We start from the raw sequence: 18,810 nt of genomic DNA on the forward strand, positions 1-18,810 counted from the left end.
TCTGGAAACCAGAGGCTGACATCAATCTAAAGCAGGGTCAGCAAACTTTTTTTGTAAAGGGTTATTAAATAGTAAACATTTTAGACTTTGAGAGACATTTGGTCTCTGTTTCAACTACTCAACTTTGCTGTAGTAGCATGAAAGCAATCATAGACAAAGCATAAGTGAATAAGCTTAAGCGAATAGGCTTGGCTGTATTCCAATAAACCTTAATAGGTTAAATTTGAGTTTCCTACAATTATCACACGTCATGAAATATTATTCTTTTGATCTTTTTATAATCATTTAAAAATATGAATGCCATTCCTGGCTCACAGGCTGTACAAAATAGGTTGTAGTTTGTCAACCCCTCCTTAATCTATAACAAAATCCTTGATAGTTTATAACCTCTTTAAAAAGAACAAAAAGAGTGAACACTGGAAAACAACACAGGCTCAAAAAGAATAAATTATGCCAGGCTTATCAAAACATTTTCGTTTTTTTCCTTTTTTTTTTGGCCACACTGCATGGCATGCGGGATCTTAGTTCCCCGACCAGGGATCGAACCCACGCCCCCTGCAGTGGAAATGCAGAGTCTTAACCACTGGACCACCAGGGAGGTCCACACATTTTCTTCTGACAGGGTTATTAGCCCAGCAAATCAGACAACGTACACCTTGATTTTAATGAGTAACTTGATACTCCTTTTGTCCTTCACAGATAAAATGGGAAAAATAATGGTTGATAATAGTATAAATGAATTCATAACTATCCAAATAAATATAACCAAAGAATATTAATTAATAAGTTAATATCAATTAGTATAGAAAGGAAGGGAACTAAATTTTTTTTGATGCCCCTTACTTTCAAAAGGTAGGTTAACAAATATTGATTCCTTTAATCCTGATCAACCTTTTAAATCAAAACTTAGATGAAGACATAAAAGGGAGTTCATACAAATTACAAATGTCCATCACTTGAGAGGATAAACTAGTATAATAGTCAAATACTATATGATCAAACCCAAGTTTCCAAAAGATCTCGATGCACTGGGCTAAGACGAGCAAGCTTAAATTTAACAGACATAAACGTGGCCTGCAATTACATTTTTTAAATAAGTGCTCAATAAATGAAAATGTTCTAGAGAGCCATTGTACAACAACATGAATATACTTAATACTACTTAACTGTACACTTAAAAATGGTTAAGATGGTAAATTTTATGTGTTTTTTACCACAAAAATGAAAATAACTACTAAAAAAATTAAACACACAACCACAGGGCAGAGGTTCAAGAAGTGACTTATAAGAGAAAGAGAGAACAAAAGTGTGATTATAGCCAAATCAAGCTGGTGCAATATGGCAGTTAAAAAAACCCATATCTTATACATATAAAACATGCTTGGAGGGGAGGGATAAATTAGGAATTTGGAAGTAACATACACACTACTATATATAAAACAGATAAACAACAAGAACCTACTGTATAGCACAGGGAACTATACTCAATATTCTGTAATAACCTGTATGGGAAAAGAATCTGAAAAAGAATATATACATATATATGTATAACTGAATCACTTTGCTGTACACCCAAAACCAACACATTGTAAATCAACTATACTTCAATAAAAATTAGTTTAAAAAAAAGAATAAAACATGCTGTAAGAAGAAATGTGAACAATAATCATTCTATGTATGTAAATGTGTTTCCATTTTCAGGTATAATATTTTAAAAGAGCAATGACAGTAGGGCAGTGATACAATAAAAATCTTGTTGAGGTGTATGGGATGAAAAATATTTAGCCAAAGGATGTCTGGCATGGAGAAAAGAAGATACATAGAGAATATGAAGGATTTAAATATCTGAAGGGTAAACTGCGAAAGAGGAATTAAACTTATGTCAAAGTTACACAGAAGTAAATTCGTGCTCATGATAGAGTATACCAAAAATCTCAGTGTAGTTTTAAGCTTTAATAACTTTAGACTTATAAATGGTATAAATTTATCATGAAATAACATGTAAAAGTTTTTGAAAATTTCTTTAATATTTATAGTTTGGGGAATTTTGAATACATTTTAAAATTTCAGTCCCTTTGAAGATGGCAAAGGTTAAATAAAATTTTAAGTGATGTTTTTATTAAGTAAGATTTTTTTTTTTAACAACTAGTCAAAAAATGATACTGTCTTTCCATATTAGGTACTAGAGTCTTGCAAAGCTGACCATTAGAGACATTATAGATATTTTTCTTGTTTAAGTTAGATAACCTTTAAAATCCCTCTCAATTCTAAGATTCTCTATTTTTAAAATTAGTATAAAGTTTCATAACTGACTCATTTCTAAATTATAAGTCACTTAAATTATTAAATCTTTAATATGATACTACCTTTGCATGCTTCAGTTCTAACTCTGCCAGTTCCACTAAATTTTTTCTGAATGCAGCAACTCTTCTTGTCTTAAAATCTACAAGCTCTGTGAACAAAACAAACTAGGATTAACTATTTATATAATAGCCTAAAACATACCTTATGATTAAAGGTTAATATAAGAGTACCTTGTTTTGCAGATTCAGATATTTTTTCAAATTTCTGACAACATAATTGTTGGGACGTTTCAGCCTGCAGAACATCTTTATTTTTTGCTCTTGCTTTATCCAGTGCTTTATTAGCATTTTCATAATCCACTAGTGACCTAGATCTTCGATACAGGAGATCCTATAAAACAGAATGCTTCACGATAATATATGCTGCATGTTTCTAGTAGCTGCCCTCAGCCACCGCCACCCCCATCACCAGAGCTAACACACAGTGAATGCCACGTCATTCTTCTAAATTTTTTTGGTAACAGCTTTACTGAGATATAATTCAAATCACCACATAATTCACTCATTTATTTTTAAAATTTATTTATTTATTTATTTTTAAAAATTTGTTTGTTTTTATTTTTGGCTGCGTTGGGTCTTCCTTGCTGTGCGCGGGCTTTCTCTAGTTGTGAGCAGGGGCTACTCTTCGTTGTGGTGCGTGGGCTCCTCATTGTCGTGGCTTCTCTTGTTGCGGAGCACAGGCTGTAGGCTCTAGGCTCCAGGCGCGTGGGCTCAGTCGTTGTGGCTTGCGGGCTCTAGAGCGCAGGCTCAGTAGTTGTGGCACAGGGGCTTAGTTGTTCCGCGGCATGTGGGATCTTCCCGGCCCAGGGCTTGAACCCGTGTCCCTTGCATTGGCAGGCAGATTCTTAACCACTGCGCCACCAGGGAAGCCCTAAAATTTATTTATTTATTTGGTTGTGCCAGATCTTAGTTGCAGCAGGCGGGCTCCTTAGTTGCGGCTCACCAGCTCCTTAGTTGTGGCATGTGAACTCTTAGTTGTGGCATGCATGTGGGATCTAGTTCCCTGACCAGGGATCGAACCTGGGCCCCCTGCATTGGGAGCTCAGAGTCTTAACCACTGCGCCACCAGGGGAGCCCCTAACTCACTCATATACGTGCACGATTCAATGGTTTGCAGTATGCTCACAGAGTTGTGTAACCATCACTACCCTCAATTTTAGAACATTTTCGCCACCCGAAAAGAAACCCCAGGTCCTTGAGCAGTCACTCTCCGTTTCCTTCCACACCCCCCACCTCCAGCCGTGGACAACCATTAATCTGCTTTCTGTCTCTATAGATTTGCCTATTTTGGACATTTCATTACAAAAGGAATCAGGGACTTCCCTGGTGGCGCAGTGGATAAGACTCCACGCTCCCAATGCAGGGGCCCTGGGTTCGATCCCTGGTCGGGGAACTAGGTCCCACGTGCATGCCACAACTAAGAGTTCACATGCCACAACTGAGGCTCCCGCATGCCGCAACTAAGGAGCCTGCCTGCCACAACTAAGACCCTTCGCAACCAAATAAACAAATAAATAAAATATTTTAAAAAGGAATCATATAACATGTGGCCTTTTGTATCTGGCTTTTTTTTTTTTTTTTTTTTCCTTTTTGGCTGTGCTGCAGCTTGCGGGATCTTAGTTCCCTGACCAGGGATTGAACCTGGGCTCTCAGCAGTGAAAGCGTAGAGTCCTAAACACCGGATCGCCAGGGAATTCCCGTGTCTGGCTTTTTCACTTAGCATAAAGTTTCAAGTTCATCCGTTTTATAGCATGAATCAGTCAGTACTTCATTCCTTTTATTGCTAAATCATATTTCATTGTATGGACATACCGCATTGATTTATCCATTCGTCAGCTGACAGACATTTGGTTTGTTTCCACTTTTTGGCTATTTCATAATAATGCTGTTATGCACATGTGTGTACAAGTTTTTGTGTGGACATGTTTTCATGTTTCATTTCTCTTTCATATCTCATTACTTAGGAGGGGAATTACTGGGTCACCTTGTAACTCTATGTTGAATCTTCTGAGAAACTGCCAGGCTATTTCCAAAGTGACTGCACCATTTTACATTTTCCCACCAAAACTATATGAGGGGTCCAATTTCTCCACATCCTTGTCAATACTGTTATGTCTTTTTGATTAGAGCCACCTAGTAGGTGTGAAGTGATGTAGCACTGTGGTTTTAATGTGCATTTCCCTGAGGGGTAAAGATGTTGAGCATCTTTTTACGTATTTATTGGCCATTTGTATATCTTCTTTGTCTTTTGCCCCCTTTTTAATTGGACTCTTTGTCTTTTCACTGTTATAAGAGTTCTTTATATATTCTGAATACCAGTCACTTATTAGGGGCTTACATGATTCCCAAATATTGGGTTGGTCAAAAAGTTTGTTCGTAACATCTTATGGAAAAGCCGGAATGAACTTTCTGGTCAACCCGATATTTTCTCCTGGTCTGTGGGTTTTTTCATTTTTCTCGATAGTGTTTTTGATACAAAAAACTTTAAACAAAAGTTCTTAAAATTTTAATAAAGTCCAATTTATTATTTTTATTGGGTTGGTGAGCTTCTGGTTATATCTAAGAAATCAATGCCTAATTAAGGCAACCAAGAAGATTTATGTTTATGTTTTCTTCTAAAAATGTTATAGTTTTAGCTCTTACATTTAGATCTTTGATCCATTTTGAGTAAATTTTCTATCCATGGTGTGAGGAAGGTCCAACTTTGTTCTTTTTCACGTGACCATTCAGTTGTCCCAGTACCATTTGTTGAAAGTCTATTATTTTCCTCACTATATTGTCTTAGCACTCTGTCAAAAATCAACTGACTGTTTCGTCAGCAAAATAGAAATAGAAGTAACACCCTCAACTTGATAAAGAACATCTACAAAAAACCTACAGCTAACATCACACTTAATAGTGAAAAACTAGAAGCTTTCCCACTAATATCAGGAACAACACACGGATGTCCCATCTCACCACTCTTTCTCAGTATTGTACTGTAGGTCCTAGCTAATGCAATAAGAAAAAGAAATAAAAAGTATACAGATTGGAAAGGAAGAAACAAAACTGTCTTTTGTTTACAGATGACAGATAACAAGACTGTTTCTATAGAAAAACTCCTGGAATTAATAAATAAGTATAATAAAGTTTTAGGAGAGAACATCAGTATACAAAAGTAGATTGCTTTCTTGTATACCAGCAATGAACAAGTGAAATTTGAAATTAAAAACACAATACCATTTACATTAATTAGCACTCGAGAATGAAATACTTAGGTATTAATCTAACAAAGCATGTACAACTTTTGAGGAAAACTATAAAACTCTGATAAAAGAAATCAAAGAACTAAATAAATGGAGAGATAGTCCATGTTCATGGATAGGGAGACTTAATATTGTCAAAATCAGTTCTTTCCAAATTGATCTACGGATTCAACATAATCCCAATCAAAATCCTGGCAAGTTATTTTGTAGACATCAACCGATTGATTCTAAAGTTTGTGTAGAAAGGCAAAAGACACAGAATAACACAACAGTGAAGGAGAAGAACAAAGTCAGAGGACTGACACTACCTATACTTTAAACCTTTCTATAAAGCGACAGTAATCTAGACAGTGTGGTACTGGTCAAAGAACAGACAAATAGATCAATATAACAGAATAGAGAGCCCAGCACTAGACTCGCACAAATAGAGCCAACTGACCTTTTGACACAGGAGCAAAAGCAATACAATGGAGAAAAGATAATCTTTTCAACAAATGGTGCTGGGAAACCTGGATATCCACATGCAAAGAAATGAACTGATACACAGCCCTTACACCCTTCACGAAAGTTAACTCAACGGATCATAGACCTAAATGTAAAATGCAAAACACGGGAGAAAATCCATATGACCTTGGGCTTGGTGATGACTTTTTAGATACAACACCAAAGGGATGATCCAAGAAAGAAATAATTGGTAAGTTGGACTAATTTAAAATTAAAAATTTCTGGGACTTCCCTGGTGGCACAGTGGTTAAGAATCCACCTGCCAAGGCAGGGGACACGGGTTCGAGCCCTGGTCCAGGAAGATCCCACATGCTGCAGAGCAACTAAGCCTGTGCGCCACAACTACAGAGCCTGCGCTCTACAGCCCATGAGCCACAACTACTAAGCCTGCGTGCCATAACTACGGAAAGCCCACGCGTCCTAGAGCCCGCGTGTCACAACTACTGAGCCCATGTGCCACAACTACTGAAGCCTGCGTGCTCTAGGGCCCGCGTGCTGCAACTACTGAAGCCCGCACACCTAGAGCCCGTGTTCTGCAACAAGAGAAGCCACCGCAATGACAAGCCTGCGCACTGCGACAAAGAGTAGCCCCCGCTTGCCACAACTAGAGAAAGCCTGCGCGCAGCAATGAAGACCCAACGCAGCCAAAAATAAATAAATAAATAAAATTAAAAGAAGAAAATAAAATTAAATTAAAAATTTCTGCTCAGCAAAAGACAGTGTCAAGAAGACAAGCCACCAGACCAAGAAAAATTTTTTACAAAAGATATTTGATAAAAAGGACTGCTATCCAAAATACACAAAGAACTCTTAAAACTTAACCACCCAAGTAAAGAATCGGCCAAAGACCTTTTTTTAAAAACAGACACCTCACCAAAGAAGACACAGAGATGGCATATAAGATTGTGAAAAGATGCTTCACATCAAATGTCATCACGGAAATGCAAATTAAAATGACATACCACTACACACCTTGTTAGAATGGCCAAAATCTACAATTCTGACAATACCAAATGCTGGTGAGGATGTTAAGCACCAGGAACTCGCATTCATTGTTGGTGAGAATGCAATGATATAGGCACTTTGGAAAACAGTCTGACAGAACTAAACATACTCTTATCATACGATCTAGCGATTGTGCTCCTTCCTATTTATTACTCAAAGGAGTTGAAAACTTATGTTCACACAAAAACCTGCACATGGGTGTTTACAGCAGCTGTACTGATAATTGCCAAAACTTAGAAGCAACCAAGATGTCCTTCAGTAGGTCAGTGGATAAATAAACTTGATATATCAAGGCAACAGAATGTTATTCAGTGCTAAAGAGAAATGAGCTATCAAGCCATGAAAAGACATAGAGGAAACTTAAATGCACATTACTAAGTGAAGAAGCCAATATGAAAAGACTCAACTATATGCCATTTTGGAAAAGGCAAAACTATGAAGGCAATTAAAAAATCAACAGGGGTTAGGAGGAAGGCGAGTGAATAGATGGAACACAGGATTTCTGGGGCAGTAAAATTATTCTGTAAAATCAAGCCTTGGTAAGCCTCTGTAAATTTAAGAAAATTGAAAGAAAAAACCAGCTAAAAGAAAATTGAAATTGTATCAAGTATCTTTTCTGACCACAACACTATGAGACTAGATATCAATTACAGGAAAAAAACTGTAAAAAATACAAACACATGGAGGCTAAACAATATGCTACTAAATAACCAAGAGATCCCTGAAGAAATCAAACAGAAAGTCAAAAACTACCTAGAAACAAATGACAAGGAAAACACGACGACCCCAAACCTATGGGATGCAGCAAAAGCAGTTCTAAGAGGGAAATTTACAGCAATACAATCCTACCTCAAGAAACAAGAAAAATCTCAAATAAACAACCTAAACTTACACTTACAGCAATTAGAGAAAAGAAGAACAAAAAAATCCCAAAGTTAGCAGAAAGAAAGAATTCATAAAGATTAGATCAGAAATAAATGAAAAAGAAATGAAGGAAACAATAGCAAAGATCAATAAAACTAAAAGCTGGTTCTTTGAGAAGATAAACAAAATTGATAAACCATTAGCCAGACTCATCAAGAAAAAAAGGGAGAAGACTCAAATCAACAGAGTTAGAAATGAAAAAGGAGAAGTAACCACTGACACTGCAGAAATACAAAGGATCATGAGAGACTACTACAAGCAACTGTATGCCAATAAAATAGACAACCTGGAAGAAATGGACAAATTCTTAGAAAAGTACAAGCTTCCAAGACTGAACCAGGAAGAAACAGAAAATATGAACAGACCAATCACAAGCAATGAAACTGAAACTGTGATTAAAAATCTTCCACCAAACAAAAGCCCAGGACCAGATGGCTTCACAGGTGAATTCTATCGAATATTTAGAGAAGAGCTAACACCTATCCTTCTCAAACTCTTCCAAAATACAGCAGAAGGAGGAACACTCCCAAACTCATTCTACGAGGTCACCATCACCCGGATACCAAAACCAAAGATGTCACAAAAAAAACTACAGGCCAATGTCACTGATGAATATAGATGCAAAAATCCTCAACAAAATACTAGCAAACAGAATCCAACAGCACATTAAAAGTATCATACACCATGATCAAGTGGGGTTTATCCCAGGAATGCAAGGATTCTTCAATATACGCAAATCAATCAATGTGATACACCATATTAACAAATTAAAGGATAAAAACCATACGATAATCTTAACAGATGCAGAAAAAGCTTTCGAAAAAATTCAGCACTCATTTATGATAAAAACTCTCCAGAAAGTGGGCATAGAGGGAACCTACCTCAACATAATAAAGGCCATATATGACAAACCCACAGCCAACATCATTCTCAATGGTGAAAAACTGAAACCATTTCCTCTAAGATCAGGAACAAGACAAGGGTGCCCACTCTCACCACTATTATTCAACATAGTTTTGGAAGTTTTAGGCACGGCAATCAGAGAAGAAAAAGAAATAAAAGGAATCCAAATCGGAAAGGAAGAAATAAAACTGTCACTGTTTGCAGATGACATGATACTACACACAGAGAATCCTAAAGATGCTACCAGGAAACCACTAAAACTAATCAATGAATTTGGCAAAGTAGCAGGATACAAAATTAATGCACAGAAATCTCTTGCATTCCTATACACTAATGATGAAAAATCTGAAAGAGAAATTAAGGAAACACTCCCATTTACCACTGCAACAAAAAGAATAAAATACCTAGGAATAAACCTACCTAAGAGGCGAAAGACTTGTACTCAGAAAACTATAAGACACTGATGAAAGAAATCAAGGACGATACAAACAGATGGAGAGATATACCACGTTCTTGGACTGGAAGAATCAACATCGTGAAAATGACTATATTACCCAAAGCAATCTACAGATTCAATGCAATCCCTATCAAACTACCAATGGCATTTGTCACAGAAGTAGAACAAAAAATTTTACAATTTGTATGGAAACACAGAAGACCCCGAATAGCCAAGGCAATCCTGAGAAAGAAAAACGGAGCTGGAGGAATCAGGCTCCCTGACTTCAGACTATACCACAAAGCTACAGTAATCAAGACAGTATGGTACTGGCACAAAAACAGACACATAGATCAATGGAACAGGATAGAAAGCCCAGAGATAAACCCACTCACATATGGTCACTTTATCTTTGACAAAGGAGGCAAGAACATATAACGGTGAAAAGACAGCCTCTTCAATAAATGGTGCTGGGAAAACTGGACAGCTACAGGTGAAACAATGAAATTAGAACACTTCCTAACACCATACACAAAAATAAACTCAAAATGGATTAAAGACCTAAATGTAAGGCCAGACACTATAAAACTCTTAGAGGAAAACATAGGAAGAACACTCTATGACATAAATCACGGCAAGATCCTTTTTGACCCACCTCTTAGAGAAATGGAAATAAAAACAAAAATGGGACCTAATGAAACTTAAAAGCTTTTGCACAGCAAAGGAAACCATAAACAAGATGAAAAGGCAGCCCTTGGAATGCGAGAAAATATTTGCAAATGAAGCAAGTGACAAAGGATTAATCTCCAAAATATACAAGCAGCTCATGCAGCTCAATATCAAAAAAAACAAACAACCCAATCCAAAAATGGGCAGAAGACCTAAACAGACATTTCTCCAAAGAAGATATACAGATTACCAACAAACACATCAAAGGATGCTCAACATCACTTATCATTAGAGAAATGCAAATCAAAACCACAATGAGGTACTGCCTCACACCGGTCAGAATGGGCATCATCAAAAAATCTACAAACAATAAATGCTGGAGAGGGTGTGGAGAAAAGGGAACCCTCTTGCACTGTTGGTGGGAATGTAATTGATACAGCCACTATGGAGAGCAGTAAGGAGGTTCCTTAAAATACTAAAAATAGAACTACCGTACGACCCAGCAATCCCACTACTGGGCATATACCCTGAGAAAACCATAATTCAAAAAGAGTCATGTACCACAGTGTTCACTGCAGCTCTATTTACAACAGCCAGGACATGGAAGCAACCTAAGCATCCATCGACAGATGAAGGTATAAAGAAGATGTGGCACATATAGGCAATGGGATATTACTCAGCCATAAAAAGAAACGAAATTGAGTTATTTGTAGTGAGGTGGATGGACCTAGAGTCTGTCACACAGAGTGAAGTCAGAAAGAGAAAAACAAATACCGTATGCTAACACATATATATGGAATCTGAAAACAAAAATGGTTCTGATGAACCTAGGACAGGAATAAAGATGCAGACATAGAGAAAGGACTTCAGGACACAGGAGATGGGAGCTGGGACGAAGTGAGAGAGTAACACTGACATATATACACTACCAAATATAAAATAGATAACCAGTGGCAGGCAGCTGCATAGCACAGGGAGATCAGCTCGGTGCTTTGTGACCACCTAGGGGGTGGGATAGGGAGGGTGGGAGGGAGGCTCAAGAGGCAGGGGATATGGGGATATATGTATACATACAGCTGATTCAGTTTGTTATACAACAGAAACTAACACACCATTGTAAAGCAATTACACTCCAATAAAAATGTAAAAAAAAAATATTCTGTATGATGTTTATGTCATTAGACATTTGTCCAAACCCACAGAATGTACAACACCAAGAGTGAACACTAATGTAAGCTATGGTCTTTATTGCTGGGCTTCTTTCACTCAGCAAAATTATTTTGAGAGTGATCCATTTTGTTGCATATATGCATAGCTTATTCCTTTTTATTTGCTGAGTAGCATTCCATTTTACGAATATACCACAATCTGTTTATCCATTCACCTGCTTGTTGGTGGACACTTGGGTTTTTGTCAGTTTTCGGCTATTACAAATAAAGCTGCTGCAAACACCTGTGGGGACATATGTTTTCAAATACCAGGACTGAAATGACTGGATTATGGGGTAGATGTATGTTTAATTTTTTAAGAAACTGCAAAACTTTTCCAAAGTATTGTACCATAGTCCCACTAACAGTGTGTGAAAATTTCAGTTGCTGTAATTTTTGTCAGAATGTTTCATTTTAGCCATTCTAATTAAGGTGTGTAATAATACCTCATTGTAGTTTTCTCACAATTAAATTTCAATTTTTTCCTGTGGTTACTAAAACATTTGGATTTTCCTTTAAAGCCATGTTCTAAAAAGTTATCTATTAACAATTATATATTATAATAAAATACTAAAGTCTTCAAAAGTGAACAATTTATTTTATCCCTGCCCATCCATTGTAAATAGTTCACAAGACACAATCTGATTTACAATAAATTTGATATGGACAGTGTTATCTGCAAGTACTTAAGTCCTCAAAGTTAAGAAGGTTATTTATAATTTGATAAGGAATGAAAGAAGGGTGTTCAAAGCACCAATGATTAGATGGGAATTTTCTGTACAACATCTCAATTCATAAATTAACACAGAATTTGGAGTATCTGAGCCACTAAGTTTTCAGTGCTTTTTAGATGTTTTTGTTAAACTTTTTTTTGATTAGTAAGAGTTTTAGTTTTGCACATAGATTTCCAAAAGGAAACTTGAGATGCCTTAAAATAAAACATATTCCTGTTTTATGGCTCTCTCACCCTCAATAGAGGACTTAGACAAAATTAGGAATCCTTTAGCTGTACAACTGTTATTTGGGGGTTTTACTTTTGCCTTTGCAGGTATTTCACCTGACTAAATATACCAAATTCAATTTAAAAAAAGTTCTAGACAAATTCTCTCAGGAGTTTATAGAGAAAACTTTTATGTGGGGTTCCCTGACCTACAATTTATAAAAGGAGAAAAAAAAATCATACTTAAAAATATAATTTAAAATCAAGAGATAAGTCATCTTTAACAATCTTCAGTCTAACAACCTCTAAGGAGATGATGGCTTTTTGTAAAGCAGTCCATTTTAAAAAAAAAGAATAGTTACCTTAGCAGCTTGAGATTCTCTTAAGTAATATTTTAAAAGGTCAGAAAGTTTGAGGTCCTCATCAGCTGACACTCGTGCTTCTATTTTCTGAAAAAGGGAAAAAAATTGGGTATTTAATCAGTACTTACATTATATACTCAGTGTTTTCTTTCTTAATGTAAAAAAATTAAAGTTATAAGTAACTACAGTATCAATTCCTATTTAAACTAAGTTTCCTTTCCTTCTCTTTTCTGTTAGCCTGTTAGTTTATTTATTTATTTATTTATTTTTTGTAACTGACAAAAAAATGAACAGATTAGTGAATTTATCGAAGGATTCTATATTTGACTCAAGTTTTTGGCTGTAATGAGTTTCAATATCACATTTCAGGTTCACCTGTATTTTTCCCTCTATTCATTTCAATGGCAATTGATACGTACACATGATTATAAAGTAATAGAGGCTGGCAACAGCAGCAGACTAGGTAATTCAAACCAATCCTTCTGCTGTGGACAACCAGAAAACAACATTAAAACATTAAGTCAGACTAAAAAGATGAGAACTCGGGACTTCCCTGGTGGTCCAGTGGTTAAGAATCTGCCTTCCAATGCAGGGGACAAGGGTTCAATCCCTGGGCAGGGAACTAAGATCCCACATGCCGCGGGGCAACTAAGCCCGTGCACCACAACTACAGAGCCCACACGCTCTGGAGCCCGTGCGCCACAACTAGAGAGAAGTCAGTGCATCACGACTAGAAAGAAGCCCACATGCCACAACTAGAGAGAAGCCTGTGCACTGTGACGAAGAGCCCACGTGCCCTGGAGCCCGCGGCACCACAACGAGCAAGAAGCCCACACGCTACAACTAGAGAGAAGCTGGCCTGCTGCTACGAAGAGCCCACATACCGCAACAAAAGATCCTGTGTGCCGCAACCAAGACCCAACGCAGCCAAAAATAAATAAAGTAAATAAATAAAAACAAGGATGATTTAAAAAAAAAAAAAGAAAAGAAAAATTAAAAATAAAAAGATGAGAACTCTTCATTCAGTCTGGAGAGACAGAGGATAAAGAAGAATGTATTATGTCAACCAAATACAATATGGGAACCTCGTTTGGATCCCGATTCAAACAAAGTCCACCATAAAAAGCCATTTATGAGACAACTGGGAACATTTCTATACTAGATATTGATGACAGTACGGAGAATCATTGATAATCGTATTGGTACATTAAAAATTTTTTAAAAAAATATTTATTTATTTGGCTGTGCCAGGTTTTAGTTGCATTATGCAGGATGTCTTTTGCCAAGTGCGGGATTTTTACTTGAGGCATGCAAACTCTAGTTACGGCATGTGGGATCTAGTTCCCAGACCAGGGATTGAACCCCAGCCCCTTGAATTGGGAGCGTGGAGTCTTACCCATTGGACCACCAGGGAAGTCCTGGTACATTAAAATTGATTCTTATCTTTAAAAAAGAGAGAGAGAAATGTGCACAAAGGGCAAAAAACAATAAACATGGACTTTTGGGAATAAAAGAACTTTATGTAGAAAATGTTAACATTAAGAAAATCTGGGTGACACATGTACAGGAATTCTTTGTACTATTCTTGCAACTTTTCTGCAAGTCTGAAATTGTTGTTAAAATAAAAAGTTAAAATAAAAAACCCCTACATATCCACCAGAACAGCTAAAATACCAAATACTACAACCTTGTGCAGCAGCAAGATGCTCACATTCATTCTGGTGGGAATGTAAGTTGTTACAATCCCTTTGGGAACCAGTTTGGCAGTACCCACAAAAGCTTTTCACATGGATATCCTATGAACCATCACTTCCTCTCCTAGTTACATACATTCAACAGAAATGCATACTTATGTTCAGCTGAAGATAAATAAGAATGGTCTTAGCAGTACTCTTTGTAAAGAGCCCAGAACTAGCAACTATCCAAATGCCTACCAGTAGAAAAGATAATAAAATTAGGTATGTTTTTGCAATGGAAAACTATACAGCAATAAGAATGAAGGAGCTATATCGACATGCAACACCAATGAATCTTATGTACATAATACTGAGTAAAAGAAACCAGACATAAAAATATATACTGCATAATGCATTTACATAAAATATGATAATAAAATTAATTTTTTCTGTTAGAAGCTAGGACAGTGGTTAGCCTTGCAGCCGAGGTGGTGACTCAGAAGGCAGCTGAAGGGGGACAGGGCATCTAAGCTGCTGGTAGTGTTCCATTTCTTGATCTGGGTGTTCATTACATGAGGGTGTTAAACTGTGACATTTCACTGAGCTGTACACTTCTGTTACGTGGTTTTTTCTACATGTATAATACACTTTAATAAAAAGTTTTTTAAAAATTTGAAGTTTCTTTACGGAGAAACAAACTTTACAGAACTTCTTGACATGCTAGATGATGTTCAGTGCTTTGAAATAGGGCTCCTCTCCTTCCATTAAGAAGTAGGGTATGTGTCTTCTTCCCTTGAATCTGGGCTCTCAGACTGCTTGCCCAATACAGGAATGATGCTGCACCAGTTTCCAGGCCCAGGCCTTAACGAAACTAGCAGCTTCTACTTCCCATAATTTGGGATACTCACTTTTGGAACCTCTTTACCATGCTGTGAAGAAGCCTAAGCAGCTCCATGGGAAAGCCACATGTAGGTGTTACAGCCAACAGCCCTAGCAGAAGTTCCTGCTGATAGCCAGTATCAACCCCCAGACATAAGAGTGAAAGAGCCTTCAGATGATTCCAGGCCCTGGCCTTCATATCTTCCCTGTTGAGGCCCCAGACATCATGGAGCAGAGGCAAGCCATCCCTGCTGTGCCCTTTCTGAATTCCTGAACGAAAGAGTTCAGTGGCATACTAAAATGGTTGCTGTTTAAAGCTACTGATTTTAGGATGGTTTGTTACACAGCAATAATAACCAGAACAACGTGCAAATGCTAAAGGAAATAAGAATTTTGGGGCTATGGAAATGTGCCACCCAGATCTCCAAGAGAAATGCTTGCTGCAAGGAGCACAGTTGACTGATAGCCCCAACTGCAGTATCTCTGGATCTGGAACCATGTTCATACGAAAGTTATGTTCCATCCTCCCCACCCAGCCCATTCTTGCCTGATGTAGAACTCCTCTAATGGGCAGCTCTGGCTCAGGCACTCCCCTCTGACGTGGACAAAGCTTTCGTAGAACTGCGCTGTAGTCTGAAACTCCTCCTACCCAGTCCTCCTTCCTCTCCCTCTCCTTTTGCAGGTGTAGACCTGCACTGTTATCGCAAGGCTCCCCTCCTGTCTACTCCTGCTCGTTCCTCTCTGTTTTTCACAATATATCGCTTGTACATTTAATCCCACCTTGACATCTGCTTCCAAAAGAATTGACACATAAGGCTGTTTTGTGATAGATTCCTATTCTTTTGATATAAATGCACACGCACACAAAAACAACTATACATCTTCCCAGCAAATGCTCACTGGTACAAATATCAAAACAGAATAATGAGCTATATGGACCCCAGTACAACATTTACTTACATATTTAAGAACTTTTTCCTTTGTGATAGAGTATCTCCTTTTCTTCAACCTGTCTGCACTACACAACTCAACTGCCAAGGTCATGATGAAATCTGATTTCTATAATGGACTAGCCACCACCACTCTCAGCTAAGTACCATTACACATCTAGTAAACATTTTCACTATCAACTGATAGATAGAATGATCATAAATTAACATGACCCCTAAAAACCAAGACTATATCAGTAATAAATTATTGCTACTATGAATGAAAACTTTCTGCAGTTATATATTTGTCTTATATTGATACAACTCTTTTTTAAAGCAGTGTGTCATGGGGGATCAAAAGCAGTAATCTCGGTAAAGTTATAGTGAATCCAAGATTTTCTTCTAGCTTACAAAGCCCCAGGAAAAAAATGATCTTTCATAAAAATAAACCCAGCCTCCTAATGAACACGTTTTCTGATCAAGAATATGAACGTTTACACATATACCAAAAGACCATAACAAAAACTAAATTTCCTGAAAAACTCTCATTATTTTCAAAGTTAAATCTGCCTCTTTAACCTTCTGAAGTATAACTCATCTTCCTCAATAAAGTTAAACACAGCCCAACAAGTTAAACACTACCGTTTGCAGAGATTTAGACTCCCAAAGGTTAATTATTAGTACTTACTCTTGTTTTATCAAAAAGTTCTGAAACTTTAAGAAAAAACCTGGAAGGGAAAAATATTTCATCATAAATAATTTTCTATTTCAAATGTTCAGAGAATATACCCCAAACCAGATTAATAATGAACACTCTTACCTCATTACAATAATATTTAATTGTCTTGTTCACTGAAGACTTCATTTAGTTCAACAAAAATCTCTGTACGTCCACCCATGTAACAGATCCCTTTTGACATATGATTACAGAAAATCGTCCCATTTCAAGGTGGCGGTCTAAGCCATACGTTAAAAACTTAAAAAATCTGTCTCGATAGCCTTTGGTAATATGCCACATAATATTAAATAAAACCATACCTTTAAATTATTACAGAAGTACAGGGCAATGACATCCAAAGAGTTATGTCTTAAATACTTTCAAATGGAGCTGCTTTGTTTTGGAAAACAACACAAATGAACAGCCAATCTCTACTTCAGAGCTCACTTTCACTTTGTTTTTTGGCCACACCTGGCGGCCTGCAGGATCTTCCGCAACCAGGGACTGAGCCCGGCCACTGCAGTGAGAGCCCAGGGTCCTCACCACTAGGCCACCAGGGAAGCCCCCACTTTCACTTTTAATTAAAAAGCCCATCTCTCAAACGCTGACACCAACTAAAAAAATATCCCCATGCCAAACTATTAAATGGTATCCTGTAAAATATGTAATTATCGATGACATTATATTTGGATTAGGGCAAATACTATTGAAAGCTAAAATGAATTTTATGAACTTCACATTACTAAAAAGGACTTGCTTTGAGAGGTTTATGAAAGATAACACATGGCAAGGTTGATGTTTTTCCTTCTTATCAAACACTTAAGAACTAACTCTTTGGGAAGGTAGCATGTTAATTAGTGTTTTGCTGAAAAACTGGATTTCCTGAAAAATTGGATCTGACATGTCTACTGAGACAGGATATACTACAGAAAAGTTCAAGGATGTGGTTTGGAGAAAGTCATGGACTATGAAAATAGTTTTTCCACTTAAAATTTTTAAAATGTGTTTGAATTATTTTTCAATAGAGAGTTGGGTTTAAACATCACAGGAGCAACTAAGATTATTTATGGCTACACTGAAATCTGGCCTCCAACGAAATACATATATATGTATGTATGTGTGTGTATATATATGTATATGTGTATATATATATGTGTGTGTATATATATGTGTGTGTATATATATATTCTAATTCCAAAACAGCATTTCTTATTTATAATAAACATTATCAAAATCTAAGAACATTTAAACATAAATTCTCTCTCACACAAATTGGCAAATGTGCATCAAATAAAACACTGTAAATGTTAAAATTATATATACTAAGGTCGATTTTTATTTCTCAGATTTAAAAAAAAAGGAGGGATAGGGAAGAGAAAAATGACACCGACCTAAGTTTATAAAGAAGCTCCATATTATCAACGTGTTTTGACAAAAATATTCCAAAATGCCTGCTGGGTCAGAAGTATTGTGTGTGCCTGAGCTGCCAACAAAAATTTTGTTTTATTTATATTTAATGTTTTAAATCAGAATGCTTACTTGCATATATCTGTAGAATCCTGAGTTCCTAAAGCATATAATGAAGAACCAATTCTATTGTAATCGTCTGCAGCACCTATGGAAAAAGTTTTAAGACTTTAATATATTTAGTCATTGATTCAAAAATAGTTACTGAATACCTACCTGCCAAAAAAATGTGTATGTAATATGAGATGCCCAAAGTCTAGTGAAAGAAATGACAAAAACTATAATACAAAATGATGAATTTTATATTAGAAGTAGGTATAAACTACATCGGGAGCAGGGGAAACAGATGATTTCACCTGAGGAGGTCAGGGAAGGATTTACAGACACTATAGGAGTTGGAGCTCGCAGGATGAGCAAATCTTTACTAGGCAAAGAGGAGGAGAGTGCATTCTGGATAAAGGGAAGAACATGGAAAAAGGCCAGGGAGACATAAAAGAGCAAAGTATATTCAGAGAGCCTTCTGGGACTATGGCACTGCAGGGTACAGAGGGGAGTAGAGAGGGTTGAAGCTGGAAAAATCAA

General features: G+C 36.8%; 1 protein-coding gene across 1 annotated transcript in view; it reads right to left on the reverse strand.

Annotated features, from left to right (window-relative positions):
* Window positions 1–2,351: 2,351 nt before the first annotated feature.
* SNX6 (sorting nexin 6) overlaps window positions 2,352–18,810 on the reverse strand; it is a 46,705-nt gene continuing 30,246 nt past the window's right edge. The window contains exons 9-13 of the mRNA XM_061181474.1: window positions 18,301–18,376; window positions 16,732–16,771; window positions 12,560–12,646; window positions 2,535–2,694; window positions 2,352–2,452 (exon numbers count right to left, since the gene is read on the reverse strand). Coding sequence (XP_061037457.1) covers window positions 2,352–2,452; window positions 2,535–2,694; window positions 12,560–12,646; window positions 16,732–16,771; window positions 18,301–18,376 — 464 coding nt within the window. The remainder of the gene's footprint in view (window positions 2,453–2,534; window positions 2,695–12,559; window positions 12,647–16,731; window positions 16,772–18,300; window positions 18,377–18,810) is intronic.

The sequence above is a fragment of the Eubalaena glacialis genome, chromosome 2, assembly GCF_028564815.1.
Source record: "Eubalaena glacialis isolate mEubGla1 chromosome 2, mEubGla1.1.hap2.+ XY, whole genome shotgun sequence".
NCBI classification, from domain to species: Eukaryota; Metazoa; Chordata; class Mammalia; order Artiodactyla; family Balaenidae; genus Eubalaena; species Eubalaena glacialis.